Consider the following 15,743-nt stretch of genomic DNA (forward strand, 5'->3'; position numbering starts at 1 on the left):
AAAAAGTTACTAACCTAAGCTAAGGTTAATATAAGCTTTGGTAATATAAGAATTTGATTATTAGTAATATGGATGAATAGTTAAATGAATAATAATCTTTTCTGACTTAGACATAAATAAATAAATAAATATATATATTTATTTAGTAAATAGGAACTTGGAACTACAAACGTACGCGATACTACAATTCATAGCTCCTACGTACGCCTGATTTTACTTAGACACTTTATTGAAACAAGCACTGAATTCTACAATTAGAATGTGAATAAGAAATGTAAATAAGAGTGGTGTGTTCGTTAAAAGTACAATTATAGAGATCACTAGATTATGCTAATCTGAAGTTATTAATCAAATTCAATTGCTATCGAATATTTTGAAGAATTTCATTCTCCAATTAAATTATGTATAGAAATATAGGATATTTTTCCAAGATATATAACAATGCTTATATATCCATATTTATAGAGACACGTATGAAATATGAGGTGTCTTTTAACACTATAGATTATCCACAAGACATTCATCTTAATTACAGTGATGCGTCGTAACGTCGAAAGGCATTTCACTGGATTTATTATTGAAACCGCTGATTATTCGATACCATGGCTGTCTTTGTCATAACGAATTGAATAGATTCCTCGAGTAAGACGTAGAAAGTAGGTGGATTTCCTGGTAATTCATCCCGATAAATGTTCGTGAAAAATTGAAACCCAAACGATTCGCTACCGAAGCGTGATCATAAATCATCCTTCGGATCGTGCTTCTCTATCGAAGAACCTGTCAGTGCATCCATATTGCTTCTTCTTACGTATATAGATTAAGTTGTCTCGAGTATGAACAAGAAAATACGCGGTACAATTGAAAAAGAAATGTTCGGCGAGTTTTTTGAAGGACAAAAACACATTCAATCTCTTTGGTGGAATCCCTGGAAGCTAAATAAATAGGGGAAATGTTTTCAAGTCTAGGACTCGACCTAGGATTTCAGACGATAAAAAATCTCCTAGCTCTGCTCCCTGAGTCAGAGGAGAAAAACAAAAAAAACTGACCCACATTTGGCAATGCGACGAGAAACTCTAATAAAAAGTCGTCGATTCAGCATTTGTCCCGATCGGTCGGAAATTAAATGTTAAATCTATGCCTCCAACTGTCATTGGCGGTGTACGTAAGCCAACAATATGTACGTAAAAAATGCTTTTCTATTTAAACAATGTTCATGTTTTCGAAACTGATTACTTGGAGGAAATGTTCGAATTTTATTATAAATATCGAGATTGCAGGGGAATATATAGTTCTCTCGAAGTATCATAGATTGAGTATTTTATATTATAACTTATAACACTATTAGTAGCGATTTTAATACATATTCATAAAAATATTGTGGAAATGACAGTGTTCTTGATTCAGTGAGTTAAGTGATAATTGTTTGGGTTGAATGAACGTTTTGGATGGAAGTCCTTTAAGAACATATACGTATCTGCACCCAAAAATTCCCGCAATATCTTCAACCGTTTCCCACGTTAACCCATGAATTCTAAACCTGAAATCCTTCAACTTCTCCAAGCTCGTTCTTCCAAACACCGTTTCAGTTCATTGGCGAATTATTATTCAGCGCGTACTCCTCCTATCGCGTTTACGGTGCGGTACGTAGTCAAAATACGCGATCTTCGAATGACGACGAGTCGTCGATCGCCGCTTCGATTTGGTCACGCACTCGAAACACTTTGCGAAAATTTTGGCAGTTGAAGCTCGAAGTTCGCGGATAGCTAGCCGCTCGTACGATGCCTTTACGATCACGTACGATTTCACGTGGGTTTACAGCGTGTAAGTTCGAAGTAAGGTCACGAGGGAAACCGGAACGAACGTTGGAGCGGCTCGATTTCGCGGCGAGAATTTACGTCGCGGCTGCACTGGGAATTCCATAGTTTCGCCGGTATCCCCTAACCATCCAAGTGAACCAAAGAGGATGGGCTTTTGCTTTTTAGCCACGTAAGGTGCGGTTACATTCGACCTGGTTGTACGTCTCCAAGGGCGAGCGTAGGGAACTAAGCGGAGGATAGAGTCGAGAAAGTCGAGAGTTCGGTTGCTCGAACTAACCAACGTGCACCTGTACCGGAGATCCTCTACCGCAACTCCTTCGCGGCTCTTTATTCACGGTATTTGTGTGCCCACTTTTTATTACCCGATAATTAATTGTAATAGGAGTTTCAGATGGGAAAACCGCCAGTTCCTCCGTTTCCGTTTGCTCCATTTCCTTCGTCGGGAATTCCTCCGTTATTCTTTGTTTACCCATTCCTTTCCGCTGTTATTCTACAACGCCCGTTTCCGTGTTCCGCGATTTCGAACGATCCCTGGCAATTTTTCTTTCACGGTGCGCTTTGTCAAAGAAGCTTTTGCTAATAGTTACTTCGCTTGGTTCGAGAGGTTTCCTTTTGTTTACGTAAGAAAGAATGGGTTTGTTGGTAATTGATATTGTCGATGTAAAGTATACATTTTGATTTTCTGAGAAGAACATGATAAGTCTATTTTTGTTGACTTTTATGATTATGAAGAAAAGGAAAGAATCTTTCAGTTCTTGCAAAGATAGAAAATATGACTTTTTGTAGACTTCGCTTAACTCTATGCCATTTACTTTCATCGTATACTAGTATCATTACCAGATAGACAATGCATTAATATATTTCCTTTATCTGTGTTTCAGATCGATCCGAAGGTAGCGTTTCCCAGGAGAACACATCCAAAGGTAAGAAATTTTATCTTTACCGCAAAAGCCCGAAATCCGCGAGATGACAATCGTCGCATTCGCCACAGCCGCGAACTTTACTTCCTTCACGCATGAAAAACTTCTTTGACCGAGAAGTCAGGTGCTAAAAGATAAGCCAGACTGGTGGACAGGAAGTAGCTAAGGGGCAGACGTGAGCTTTGAAGGTCTACTAACGAAAGACGGTGGTAGGAAGGGTGGTAGAAAGGGGTTGCAAAGGCCGAGATAAAGAGGAAGGAACAGAGAGCCAGGCGGATGAAGGAAAGATAGAGAAGGAACGCTACTGAGGAGCGAATAATAAAGCCCTCTCGTTCTCGTAATAAGAGCAATTAGATGTAATTCATTTCAAAACCCAGAATTATTTTCTTCCCAGTCTACCGGACTGTTAGTCACGGCCGAAACTCTCGCCGCGAAAGTCTGAATCGTACGGCGGCAGTGAAACGAGGACGGGATGATATCAAAAGGGAAAGAGGCAGAGTGCAACACATTTCAGCACATCCACGCGCGAGCATACACGCGTACAGATTTCTACACGTACCAGGGTCGACAGAATCGAGCATGTACGCTTGTGTATTCGCATGCGCCTAGGAAAGAACGGGGATGAGAGGAGAAGCGAGAGAAATTTGCGCGGCTTAATAATATAAATGCCAGGCACGCGAATTACCGGAGAGTGACTGAATTGCGCTAATTTTAATTGTACCCTTTTCTCTCCTTCCCTCTACCCTAACCCCTAACAGACACCCTCCGCAACTATCCCCCTTCACCGCCATTCGCTCGATGTCAGTCGAACTCGTTCTAACGTTTCGAGCCGGCCTCTTTTCAACAGGAATCCTCTGACAACTCGGCGTTCATCGCATCACGACCACATCTTTTTCATTTTTGTTATTTTCTTTTCTTCCATTCCTGCCATTTTTTAGCCACCGCCGGTGTTTTTCTTTTCACTTTTCGTTAGAAATAGCTCGAACGTGAGCGCTACGTCGCCTTCCAATTTTATTTTAACGTCAAAAGCCGGAAGCGCATAAATTATGACGCGAACGGGAAATCACGATTCAACGCCGTCACCGGTAATCACGTATCCCGTGATATTAACGAGCTGCACGTTCGATCGGACGGATTGCCTCGATGAAAATTTTGTTATTTCTGTTGCGAAGACTCGCCTATATAACAGCTGCTTCAATTTACGCTATTACACGATAGAAGCGAAAAGACGGAATTGGGTTGCACTTCGAAAGGAATTGTTCTACTGTTTGAAGATAGCTTATTTGCGAATATAGAGATGATTTTGTGATGTATTTTTTTTTCTATTTTTAATTGCAATACGAACTAAATTCAATTATTTATAAAAAAATGTTTATTTAATGACGCATATGCACGATACTTTGGAATATGCATGCGTACAGCAACATCGTTCGCTTTCGTATTTCCGGACTTCTCTGAACGAATAGTGAAAAAGTTTTACATTAACAATTTTATCACTGGAACACCATCGCAAAAACACTAGTAATAACACGCAAGCTCATTCTAAAGAATCAACAGCAACGTATAAAAGGATGATCAGCTTGGAACGTGGCAGTCTCGACCGATCCGCGTTCAGTGGCGCGTGCATTCGAAATAAAATAGCGACCATTAATCGCGAGATGGGAGTAACATATTTCGCCTGAACGCTCGAGGCAGTTGGAACGGGCGGTGCAATTTTCATAAAATGGCGATGGCTGCACTGGCCTCGACCCCTTCATAGCCCCACTCTCTGTGTTTCTACGGTTCTCCGCGAACCTCGTTCGAAAAAGTAATATGGATGCACGCGTTCCGTTTCGAGTTTTGGGAGCTTTGCCAGCAGTCCAGCTCGGGACCACGCGTACGATACGGCACTGGCATATCTGGCGCGATCCACGCGGCGTTAACTCGACGCTATAATAGACGTCATCGTATAACCACTCTTAAAGAGCGACTCTCTTTTATTTCAACGTGGAATTGCCTATAGTAGACCGAAGTTGAACGTAGAGCGTAGAAAAATCTTACGTTCTGCGTAACGATAATCTACGCTAGACGGTAGTATCCCCCAGGCCCTTGGAAACCTTAATCCGGAAGCGTAGGTTTACGTTCTTTCATTAAATTAGATTTGAGAACGTTCAAAGCTACGTTCGAGTTATGGGCGATGTTTGTACTGTACATTCACCTTTCGTAATTGGCCTTTGCTGCTTAACGACGCTGATAAAGATAGTCGCATGAGATACGTCTCATTTGGAAAAATTGACTGATGGTCGTCGGGGCTGTAATCATTGGATAACTGTCAGGGAGACTTGCAAGTTCGATTCATATGACACTGACGTTTCAATTTCAAAAGAAAAGAAAATTCTATTTTATTCTATTCTATTCTAGAAAATTCTAGAAAGCGGTATCTAGTTTCGTGTTAAATGCTTGTAGACCAAATCTTTTTACGTAATTGAACTAATATTATTAGTGAAATTTTACAAGTTGCTTGCCTAATACATAACAACAAGTTTGATAAAAAAAGTGTATAAGAATTTTCTAAACTATAATTTATAACAATTCTTTATTATTGTTAGTTACCGAATTATTATACAAAAGTACTCTGGTTTCATATGAAGACGTTAAGAAATTATTGTACTTCATTCCACTAGGTAAACAATATTCTATTTGAAGGTGTAATGAAAATTAGCAATTACAACAGACTAATAGAATATTTCGCATAAAATAATTCATCAGCTTATGAATATTCTATGAACTGCGTGCATCACCTTCATTATGTAAATACTGCCAGCACATGTAGCGAAGCTTTTCAAACAGTTCTATGGCATTTTGGTACGCATAAACTCTTGTTCTTTTGTGGTTCACCGTACCAAGGAGAAGATAGTGACGTTTACTCGAATCGTTGTTCTACCTCACGTTCCGTAACCACTGCTACGATATTATACATATCTAATTCCTTGATGAAAGCAGAAATTTAGCCCGAGAAGTTCGTCAACCCCCAAAACACATGTTAAACCTGATGAACTTTACAGAGAAAATGGCTGCGCCACAAAGTTCATTGAAATGTCACCGACTATCCCTACACTATAGTCCGTTGTAACAACCTCCTCGAGACCTCGTGCCGGAAGCGCTTTGTTACCGTACTTCCGGGCTAGCGGAAACGGCGCAATGCGCTTCCGACATGACGGAAAAGTAGCAACAGTCATTACAGAGCTCTCCAGGAACGCCTCAACGTCTTTTTTCTTATCGGTTATGCTGTTCTTTATATTTTTCCTTTGGCCTACTGTCTACCCTGTCTGAATACAGGCAACTCACATGTGAGCAAAGGAGCACAAAAGGATCGTTCTGACAATTCTAATGATATGGAATTGCCATAGGAATTTTTATTTTTATTTGAAATAAATATCATTACGTTATAAAAAAAATATAGTCATACAAGTATCTGAGTCATTGTAACTAAACAAAACATTTTAGAGCTATATCTCGCCATATCTCATTAAATAAGTAAAAGTTAAAGTTTAATTTTTCTACATGTATTTCACGTATTCGACGCATCTCGCGTTGAAATTATTTACGGTTATGTGAAATGCTTTAGTGGAGTCAAGTTATTTTGAAGTGGAAGGTTTGTGCAATGCAGCAAGTTTCAGGATAAGCTGGTATTAAATTCATGTTGGTAGAGAAGTGTGAGAAGTTAAGTGTGAAATATCTCTCGAATTGTTATTGCCGTGCTTTGTTCGATAAACTTTCGCAAGGATTGTTTATTACATGGAAGAAGTTTGAAGCACCTATCTATGTAACTTTCATTAAGACATCCATTCATAGTTTTAGTTTTCAGTTACCCTATACATGATACGAAACGCAGTTTCATTGCTGCGGGCGAGGATGAGCTGTATATTTCTTTAATTTTCGTAAATTACATAAATTTGATTTGATATCGAACAAACGGTATCAAACAGAACAAACTATAAACCAACCTATCAAACTGTCCATGCGATTCTAAACGCAGTATATAAATGAAACAAATAAATGGCAAAAAAGGTATATCAATATTTTCAAACGTTATTATAGTAACATGAAGACTACAATCATGGCTCGTGACTAGAAAAGCATACGAAAGATTGGCAAGGAATGGCAACAAGCTATCGGTTCGAGCAGTATCGTCATCGACGTTGGTATCCTCTTAAGCAAGGGCAACGTTGCTTCAGGGTAGCAATGGCATCAGCCGCGCCAACATAAATCCACTTGTTACTGAGTAGCGATACGTGCATATAGAGAGGATACAAACGTGTACGTGGGACATTATTCAGAGTGACGTTACCTTGAAAACGTAGAACCTGAAGTGAGAGGAAGAAGGAAATACCGCGGGAAGAGCATAGAGATAGATGTGCAAAAGGATCAAGGTTTGAGAGAATCACGGGAAAGGGAGCAGAAAGAAAGGAAGAATAGGGTGGCGAAGGAAAGACCAGGAAGGGAGAATAGAAGGAAGAAAGAGAGCTATAGCACGTCTCGCGTAACGAGCTGCCGGCTCCCTAGGGTGTTCAGCTCCTCCACGTTCACCCCTCCCGGTTCGTCTCCTCGTCTAGTATCATCTCCACCTCCATGCCTTCGCAAGCATCCACGTACCTTCTTTCAGGGAAGTCATTTTGTTTTCTTCGTCGAGTGAGCGATACCCAACTAGTCGACTGGTAGTCGTTGCTATTCCCGATGTATCAGCGCCACTCGTTCAACAATCCCCTACTGAAGCGTTTCGGTGAACTTGAAGAGGTTTCGACGTTCCGTTAATCACCGAATATACTTCTCGTTATACATATTAGCTCGGTTTCGGTTGCAGCAACCGTATGCAACGAGATACTCGTTAAGGATGATTAGTTACTTTGAAAGATATCAGGTTCTTTATAGCCAGCGAGGAGAAAGTTTACGATATGAAGTGTGTAAACACGTGGCCGTTTCTCGAGCTTCGCTTGGGGCTAAATCTCGAGGCCAAAGCATTAAAGGCTGTGAGGATCGCGAAGGATCACGTGACAGCGGCCAGCATCTCCCGGAAGACCAATTTGTGATCCCGAGTAGAGCAAGGACTACGACTATATGTACATCCTTTGGGTACTTTCGTGTTCTCTCTCATTTACTTTCTCGGTGGGCGGGTTAAAAGAGACCTGTTACATTCATCTTTCGGGACTAAATACGCTCCCTGGCAAACTCCCTAGCTAGCATTAGAGCGAAATCCCATGCATTTTATACGCGGTCAGGTCATTCAAAGCGACGGCTCGTTACTTATACCGGGTGTGTACTCTGGAACACCTTCCCCTCTCCGGATAGTTCACCGGTGGCACCCTTGTGGACACAGTCCAACCCCGAGGACCTTCGCAACCTTCCTCTGAAACATCCGGCTCTCTCTTCTTCCGTTTTGCTAGCTAACGTCCACTTTCTCTTCATCGGTTATAGCCTTCAGGCTCTATGTGTAGCAAGATCATAGAAAAGGGGTCTGGGCCGTGAGGACGGGGTATGTTTGCGCGTCGTAAGTGGTATCCAGTGTCTGTACAACGTTCCACGTCCCTGAAGGTTTCTGCAGCCTAAGTTAGGGATCATACGCGCCATCCGATGACAGGTACCGCAGGATCCGAGTGCATTTATGGTCGAGCAACTCGGCGGACTGAGCAAAGGTAACGGGTAAGAGGCTGTGAGATGCAATGTTATCGTTTGCTAGAAAAAAAACCACGTTCTAGAACGAGAAGTAAAGGTGGTAGTAAAGCCGATACTTTGTATCGTTACACGTCGTGAATGGTGTCGTTTGAGTTTCGCTCGGGAACTCATTCACTCTGACAAAAGTTTGTCAAAAATTGTCCGTCAGCGCATACTTTTTGAACGGGAACAACGTACTTTATTTCGTAACTGAAGAAAGTCTTCAAGTCTAGGAAGCAATTTTTTTCGAAAGATAGGATAAGTTTTATTTTGAATGAATTTCCTGGTCTGATGATAGACATTTAACAGGGTCACTAACTCATCATATTCTAGAGATATGAAAAGTTCGGTATCTCGAGTTTTCAAAAGGTACGAACCGATAATCTCTCTTTTATCCGGGTCTATTCTGTCTGGAGGGTCGATCGTTTCGAGGCTCCAGATTGAAATTCGTAGCTCGACCGAGCGCAAAGCACTTTAATGCGCCTGCTCCCCCTCCTTGCCTCTTCTCTTCTTTTCTTCCTATCATGCGGATTTCGAGGTGATCAATTTTATTGCCCTACTCCCCGCTGTTCCTTTCCCGCGACTTATACAATCGGCCCTGGAAAACATCCGGATCTAACTCTACCGTTTCCGATCCAACCGTGTCTTTTGGAACCAATTGATACGAAATAACATCGCGCATTCTTCGCACAAAGTGTTCTACTAAATGAAGTGCATCGAGATAGATCCGTTCCTTCGGCATTGTTAATTCTTTCAACTATTGCATGCTTTAATTGATACTTGACAAAGTGAAGCCAAAATTTTTAGTGAATCGTTAATGTCTCAATTCCTCTACATTTATTTTTCAAAATTTCATTCAACATTTCGCTAAACATGCTAACGCATTAAATGTTATTACGTTATTGCTTGATTAACCGTTTCCTAAAATATCGCATAAAACGATGAGGCGGATATCCCAAGGGCGGCGCGTGTTGGGTGAACCCACCGTCCCCGGGACAACCAAATAAATCGTCGAGTTAATCTTTGACAGAACTTTCTAAACCGTGACGCGACAGCGAGGTAGAGTATCGTTTGACCGTGGATCGCGGCATGGCTGCCACCTGTCGCTAACGACAGTAGTTTCTCGGCCAGTGGAAGACGGAAGCCTCAGATATGTTGTGTCGCATTGAGATAAGCTAAGCTCTCCCGTGATGGAGCAGGCCGTAAACTCGGGGAGCCACGCCATGATGCCACCGAAATGGCTGCTAGATAATGTATAGGTATACGTGATGTGCACCAACCCCTCCTCCATCCTCTGCTCAACTCCAAACACATGCACACGTAAGTATACGTGGGGGTGGCAAGCGCACATACCACTTTTACGCTGCCCTCGCCGCCTCCGTGTGATCGTTCCCGTTGTATCACGGCTGCTCGCGCGTACACGTAGCTCTCGCTTCCTGGCTGAAGAGAACCAGCTATTTTCAGAGCTACACTCCACTCCACGGAAACAACCAGCTATCTACCTGTGGTTTCGGGAAACGAACTGTCAACTGGGAGGTACTTGTCCCCGTATTTTCTAGCGTTGCTGCTGTTTTTGTTTCGCAGTCATTAAAGCCTTATTAAAGCCTTTATTATAGGTTTCAGTCAAGACACGCGACGGTCCTATTTCAAGCGTGATTTGCGTGCGATAAATAGGACTGTTGTTAATATAAGCTTCGAAAAAGAGGCAAAGGGATAAGTTCTATGTAATGATTTATCGCACGTGAGATCAGATTGATAGAATATTAAATATATTTACTTCATGTATCGACAGAGTTTTCCTTAATTTAAAAGAAGTAGGGATTTTTAATATGTAGACAAATTATCAAACATTGGTCACAGTGCAATACCTTTTCCTGAAATTCTTAAACGCTTTTTATGTTACATCATATCTTTCTTGTACAGCAAATTCGCATCATTTCCACAGAGGGCAGTCCATTAGCGTCAACGTCGGATAGTCGTCGGAATCCAAAAGTAGCCTACATTGGGGAAATCGTTTTTCACCGAGCGTAATTGCAACTTTATTAGAATGTTCGATTCCCCGGCCGCAACTTTCCCGACGCTTCGACGCTCTGGCGTCGATGATTTACGATCCGTCGCGACACGAATTTCTCGAAGCATCTTGCTGAAACCTCATAACAACTTACAACATTTTTCCAAACTACTATTCAGTGGAATGCAAATTCTCCGCTCGATCACGCGTAAGACATTCGAGGCTGCTTCGTTCGACCCGTTTCTGTTAGAGATTTTTAAACCAACCACCTGAAATAGATCACGTCTCCATGCATAGGCAGCGTTCTGCGAAGAAAACAAATTACAGCCCGTTTAATAGACACCTCATGAATATTCAAAAAGTTCGCCGTTGTACCTGTTGAACGCCCATAGCTTTCGCACTTATTTATTCCCTTATTCTTTCAAGCCTTCCACTTGGTTCCCTCGTCGCGATTGTATCGTTGTTTGCCGTCGTCGCTGGTCGATTCTCGTCAATCCTTGTCCATTTACCCTTATCGTTATACGCGTCATAAATATCTAGAAAGGTAAATGAGGCCAAAACGTGGATCTGCTGGTCTAATATACTTAATAGCCGGAGTTTTTAATGACGACTCAGCAATGATGGCAGGATGGTGGGTGGACGGGGGTGCATCGTGAACGAAGCTTGAAACAATGTGACAGCACACAAGTTCGTCGGCGCACCGTCTCGCTCGCACGCTTCATCCGAGCTCGACGGACTCAAAAAGCTTTTCATTTTTTGCCTAGCGCGCTTTTTATCATCGCATTGAATCGACGTGTAGAGAGAAAGCGTATGGAGGAAGCGGAACGGAATGGAGTGTGTGCGTGTACCTCTCTGTCCTTTCGTCGACTTCCAGCTGCGCCAGAGTTTTTCTCCTATCCCAGCTACCATCCCCCTTTCCTCTGCACAACCCTCTCTAGCGTCATCTCTGTCGCTCTATGCGTTACCGACGCGTGTCTCAACGTTGCATCATGGTGAATGGGTCTGGTAATTGCACGCTTAATATTTCAGGGCTTTCTCCGTGTAAGCATGTAAAAAAGTCCGCGATTTAGCCCTGTGAAGCGAGCCAGTCGCTGTCCCTTCTCGTCCCTCTTCCTATTCCTTCTTTTCATCGCGATATCTTTCTTTCTTCGCTGGTGTTTGCGATTCACTGACGAAAGTAGCAAAACGGAAACTCGTTCCTCTCGCGAGCGAGTGAAGCGAGCTGACAAGCCGATGCAAGCGCCCACGAGCGCGCACGCGCGTTCTCTGCCCGCCTTTATCCTGTAGGTCTCTTCAGCCTTACCTTCCCTTTGCCGGGTTCTCTCGGTCCGTTTCCTCTTAGCCAGAAAGCTAAACTTCGGCTGCCGGACAATTTTTCGCGGAGCCGACTCGTTGTCGTTAAAGAAGATAAAAGGACGAAGGAGTGCAGCACAGAATTCCAAATAGAAACATCGTGGTAAAACCGTATGAGAATAATTTATAGCAATTGTTTATCCGAATATATACGAATTAATATAGAATTATACTCACGTAGGTACTTATACGAAACAGTTAGGGTGGGATAATTGATCACGTTTAATTTTATCGCAACTTAAGCGCATACGTCCGCTAAGGTTACTGGAAAGTAGCGCGTAACGGTTCTTCCTATCGAGGGAGAACGATTGCTCGAATTAGAAAGCGTACGGCGTTCCCATCGCTCCGATAAGGGACAAAGGGTGTCCTAATGCTAGTCTCCCGACAAAGCGCCATTTCGAGTTCTCTCCTCCGCGGTCGGATCGTACGACAAAGGCCGCCGCAATCTCAATCACAAATTGACAATAAAAAATGTTCAATTAACCCGAGGAGCTCGGTGGATAGAATCGACTCGAATTGACTCGGCTTGGCCCGTACTATCAGACGTCTTTTCACCGCAATGAGGGATCCAAGAAGAAAAGAGAAGAAGCTGAGAGAGGGTGAAGAAGGTGTCTACGAAAGAAGGAGGAAAGAAAGAGAGATAGAGAGAGGTAAAACGGGAGCTCGCGTGAAGTTGGAAGCAATCGAGAAGGTTTAATCCCACTCAATTGCGTTCCTTGCCCGGTAACTTCAGTTCTTCGCCGCCCTCTTCACCCTCACGTTTCATCCCCTGCCTTCAGCGAGCCACTTTTCCCTTTTGCTACAGCAAACGACGACCGAACGTGTATCTGTATATGTATATATGTGCGAGTATGCGTGTAGACGTGTGTAGATACGCATGCAGTTGGAGGAGCACGATTGTGGGTGTGTAAAAGAATCCTTCTTTTGTTCGCCCGCTATCTTCGTGCATTCCCGTAGTGGTCGTATAGAATCTTGAATCTGAGTGCAAGACACACGCACGTACACACCTATAATCATCTCTCGACGGTCACAATGGGTGCTGTCTAGGTTGCCGGTTGTCGGGGTTGCATTGGTATTGGTGCGCGGTGGTGATGTTCAAACCTGAGAAGGAGGTGAGACCGCCTCGTAAATATTCTACGGCCAATTTCCCGTTGTACGCGAATACAACGGGTTCCCCTGGCCGAACGAATCGCAAGCAGAGGCTACAAAAAGTCGAGATACCGTCGAAGATATTTTTCACCTCGACCCCTTACCGAACTCGGGGATTTCCGTCTCTCTATTGTCGATGAATTCCTGCGGGTTCTTCGAGACTTCTCTGTATATCTTTCTTTCTTTTCCTTTTTCTTTTTCTTTTCCGTTTTTATTCCGGACTGTGCCCGAAATCGAATTCACCAGTCGGGAATCGAGCAAAAGTGGTTGAAAAAAATTACAAGGACAAATGGAGTCGCGTGAGAAGTTACCCTCAGAAAGGTTGAGAGAGCACCGTTTCGTCCGTGAATAATAATTTTCGAGCAGTTACACAGAATTTCTTGACGCTTCGCACGCGGCCTGTTTCCACCTGCTGCACGCCCTTTTAATGGCCCCACGTTAAACCTAGTTTCCCCGCACATGTTACCACTATATAATTTAGTTAAAATATGCATGCGGTCTGATTCGGATACGAGGACACCTTCTAACAGATCGATCGAACGACTTGGCTCAATTAGGAGCTTTACGTGTTTCAACATTTTTCTTCAATATCCTGTTCGATATTTACACCTTGATTCTATGTCGTACTTTTGTGAAAGATTAATTTTTACTTTCTACGTTAATAATTTTTATGTTACGATCCTTCTATATTATTACATATTAAAACTTCATTATTTATTAACAAAACAAACTGCTAAATGTGTCAAAATTTTTTGACAAAAGCATAAAGAAGGATTAAATCATTGTTGACAAAAGCCCTTTTAAAATAGAATTACACTCGATGAAGGTGTCTCATTGCGAACCAGTGGAAGTGGTTGTTCGTCCACGGAGAATTGAAATTCCTGGGCGCACGGGACGGGCGAATTAATCGCAAACGAATTTATCTTCGACGCTCCGGGTTAAACTAAAACGCCCAGATATTACGGGGAAGTAAGCTCGTTAGAGGGTTTACAGCATCACCGGTGCCTCGACCGAGACCTCATCCCTCCTGTATTTCTCGCGTAGGTGGTAGTAGCTTGCGGTCTGGTAACCGCAGTCTCTACTGCGCTGTCGGTTGCGGATACCTCGGCCTCGTGTGCAACCTCGCGTCTGTTTTGTGCAAAGGGCTTTCAAAAACCGCGGCTGCCGAACCGTACCGACTCCCCAAGAACAGACGCCAGCGGTACGACGTGCCAGAGACCCCTCTCTCTAAAGCACCATCGAATACACTTTGACGGGCGCGCGCTTTCGATTAAGCTTGAAATCTACTCTTCCAGCCACCCTCCCCCGCTAATCTCGACAGTGATTTTATGGGAACCGGTTCCTCAAATTTAAGACCGTTGCTGTCCTTCAGTTTCGATATTTCGTGTATCATGCACAGTCCTAATATCATATGGAATTTCGATAATAAAGGTTTGTTCAACGATGACGAGACGTCAAACGATTGACTCGATTGTTGGGAACTGGATGAATGCTTGATTTTTTTATGTCATGTATCTTAAGTTTCGTTCTGTTTTGTTAATAATGATACATTACTATTGCTTAATATTTTTTAAGAAAGTATTATGTTGCACGAAACTCGTGTTTTCCTTGTTTAAACAGCGATTGCAATACATAATAAGCGCCTAGAACGTTGCGTGACGAATTTTGCTACTCTTTCTTCTAAGCAATAATTCAATTGTTACCATGATATTTTTGCATACGAGATTATAAATTGTATTCTCACAAAGACACGAATAGTATATTTGCAATTTTCAGGTTAATTCGTATGCGCTTAGATTGCACAACCTAATTTATATCTTCTACATTATACATCGATAATTTAAATTCACACAAATGCAAATTGTTATCTATGTAACATATAGTTTACCAAAATAGATAAGAATGACATTAAGAGAATTGGAAACGAGTATCGCGATGAATTTCCTATATTACTATTGCGATTGAAATTTGTTCGATATCGTTCGACTAGGAGCGTGTGATTCGAACATCGTGAAAATATTGAAACTTCCGGAATTGAATTGGGGCTGATAGGCCATGTATTTGATCATCCGGCAGCGCGAGTATTCGTGCACCTTCACCGGCAATCCCTTTTCGCTGCTTGCCCCGTCTAATCAGTAATTAGAATCTGTGGATATACGTGCGTCTATCCCTTCGTGGCAGTCCTTCCGCACCGCGTGCAGCACGCCTCCCGGTAGACCCTCTTCTAGACTGCTGATTAATATTAACCACGTTAGTCGTGCTGTTGTGATTAATATGACGTATCGATCGACGTTATCTAAGTGAATAATTAATTCGAGATTGTACATGCAGTCGGCGCGCGCGTATAGTCGTTACGCAAGCGGCACGTTTCCGTATCGTCTTGAATGCACGTGTGTCCGCTTGACACACACAATAATTCGGATTCACTATAGCCCTTGTAATTTCAATGCAATTATTAGCGCAACAAGATGCTATTGTGTGTGAACAATCGAGTTTCCTCTGATTGCGCAACGTTCGTCTCAAAAATATTCAAATAATTCTTATAAATTGTGGAAAAATTTATCTATATATGTTCACCTTCGCATTCATAGATTTTCTAAATAAATGTTAACTATATTAACGAGAAACAATTACAATAGAATTTAACATTGCTGTGATTCTCGAATTTCTATATTTCAATCTGAATTTCAATAAAAAATCAATAAAAAAGACTTGTACTATTTTGAAAAGATGTTTAGCATAAAATTGAGAGAAACAGCAAGATGAAATATACAATATACTTCCACTATAGAAACTTCGATT

The 15,743-nt window shown here is 42.2% G+C and overlaps 1 protein-coding gene across 8 annotated transcripts in view; it reads left to right on the plus strand.

The window, feature by feature from the left end:
- Positions 1-15,743, plus strand: part of Rbp6 (RNA-binding protein 6) — a 765,794-nt gene that overhangs the window by 487,772 nt on the left and 262,279 nt on the right. For all 8 annotated transcript variants that reach the window (XM_072007202.1, XM_072007200.1, XM_072007204.1 and 5 more), the window contains one exon: positions 2,699-2,740. In XM_072007202.1, coding sequence (XP_071863303.1) covers positions 2,699-2,740 — 42 coding nt within the window. The remainder of the gene's footprint in view (positions 1-2,698; positions 2,741-15,743) is intronic.

This window comes from Bombus fervidus, chromosome 7, assembly GCF_041682495.2.
Source record: "Bombus fervidus isolate BK054 chromosome 7, iyBomFerv1, whole genome shotgun sequence".
In the NCBI taxonomy this organism is placed as follows: Eukaryota; Metazoa; Arthropoda; class Insecta; order Hymenoptera; family Apidae; genus Bombus; species Bombus fervidus.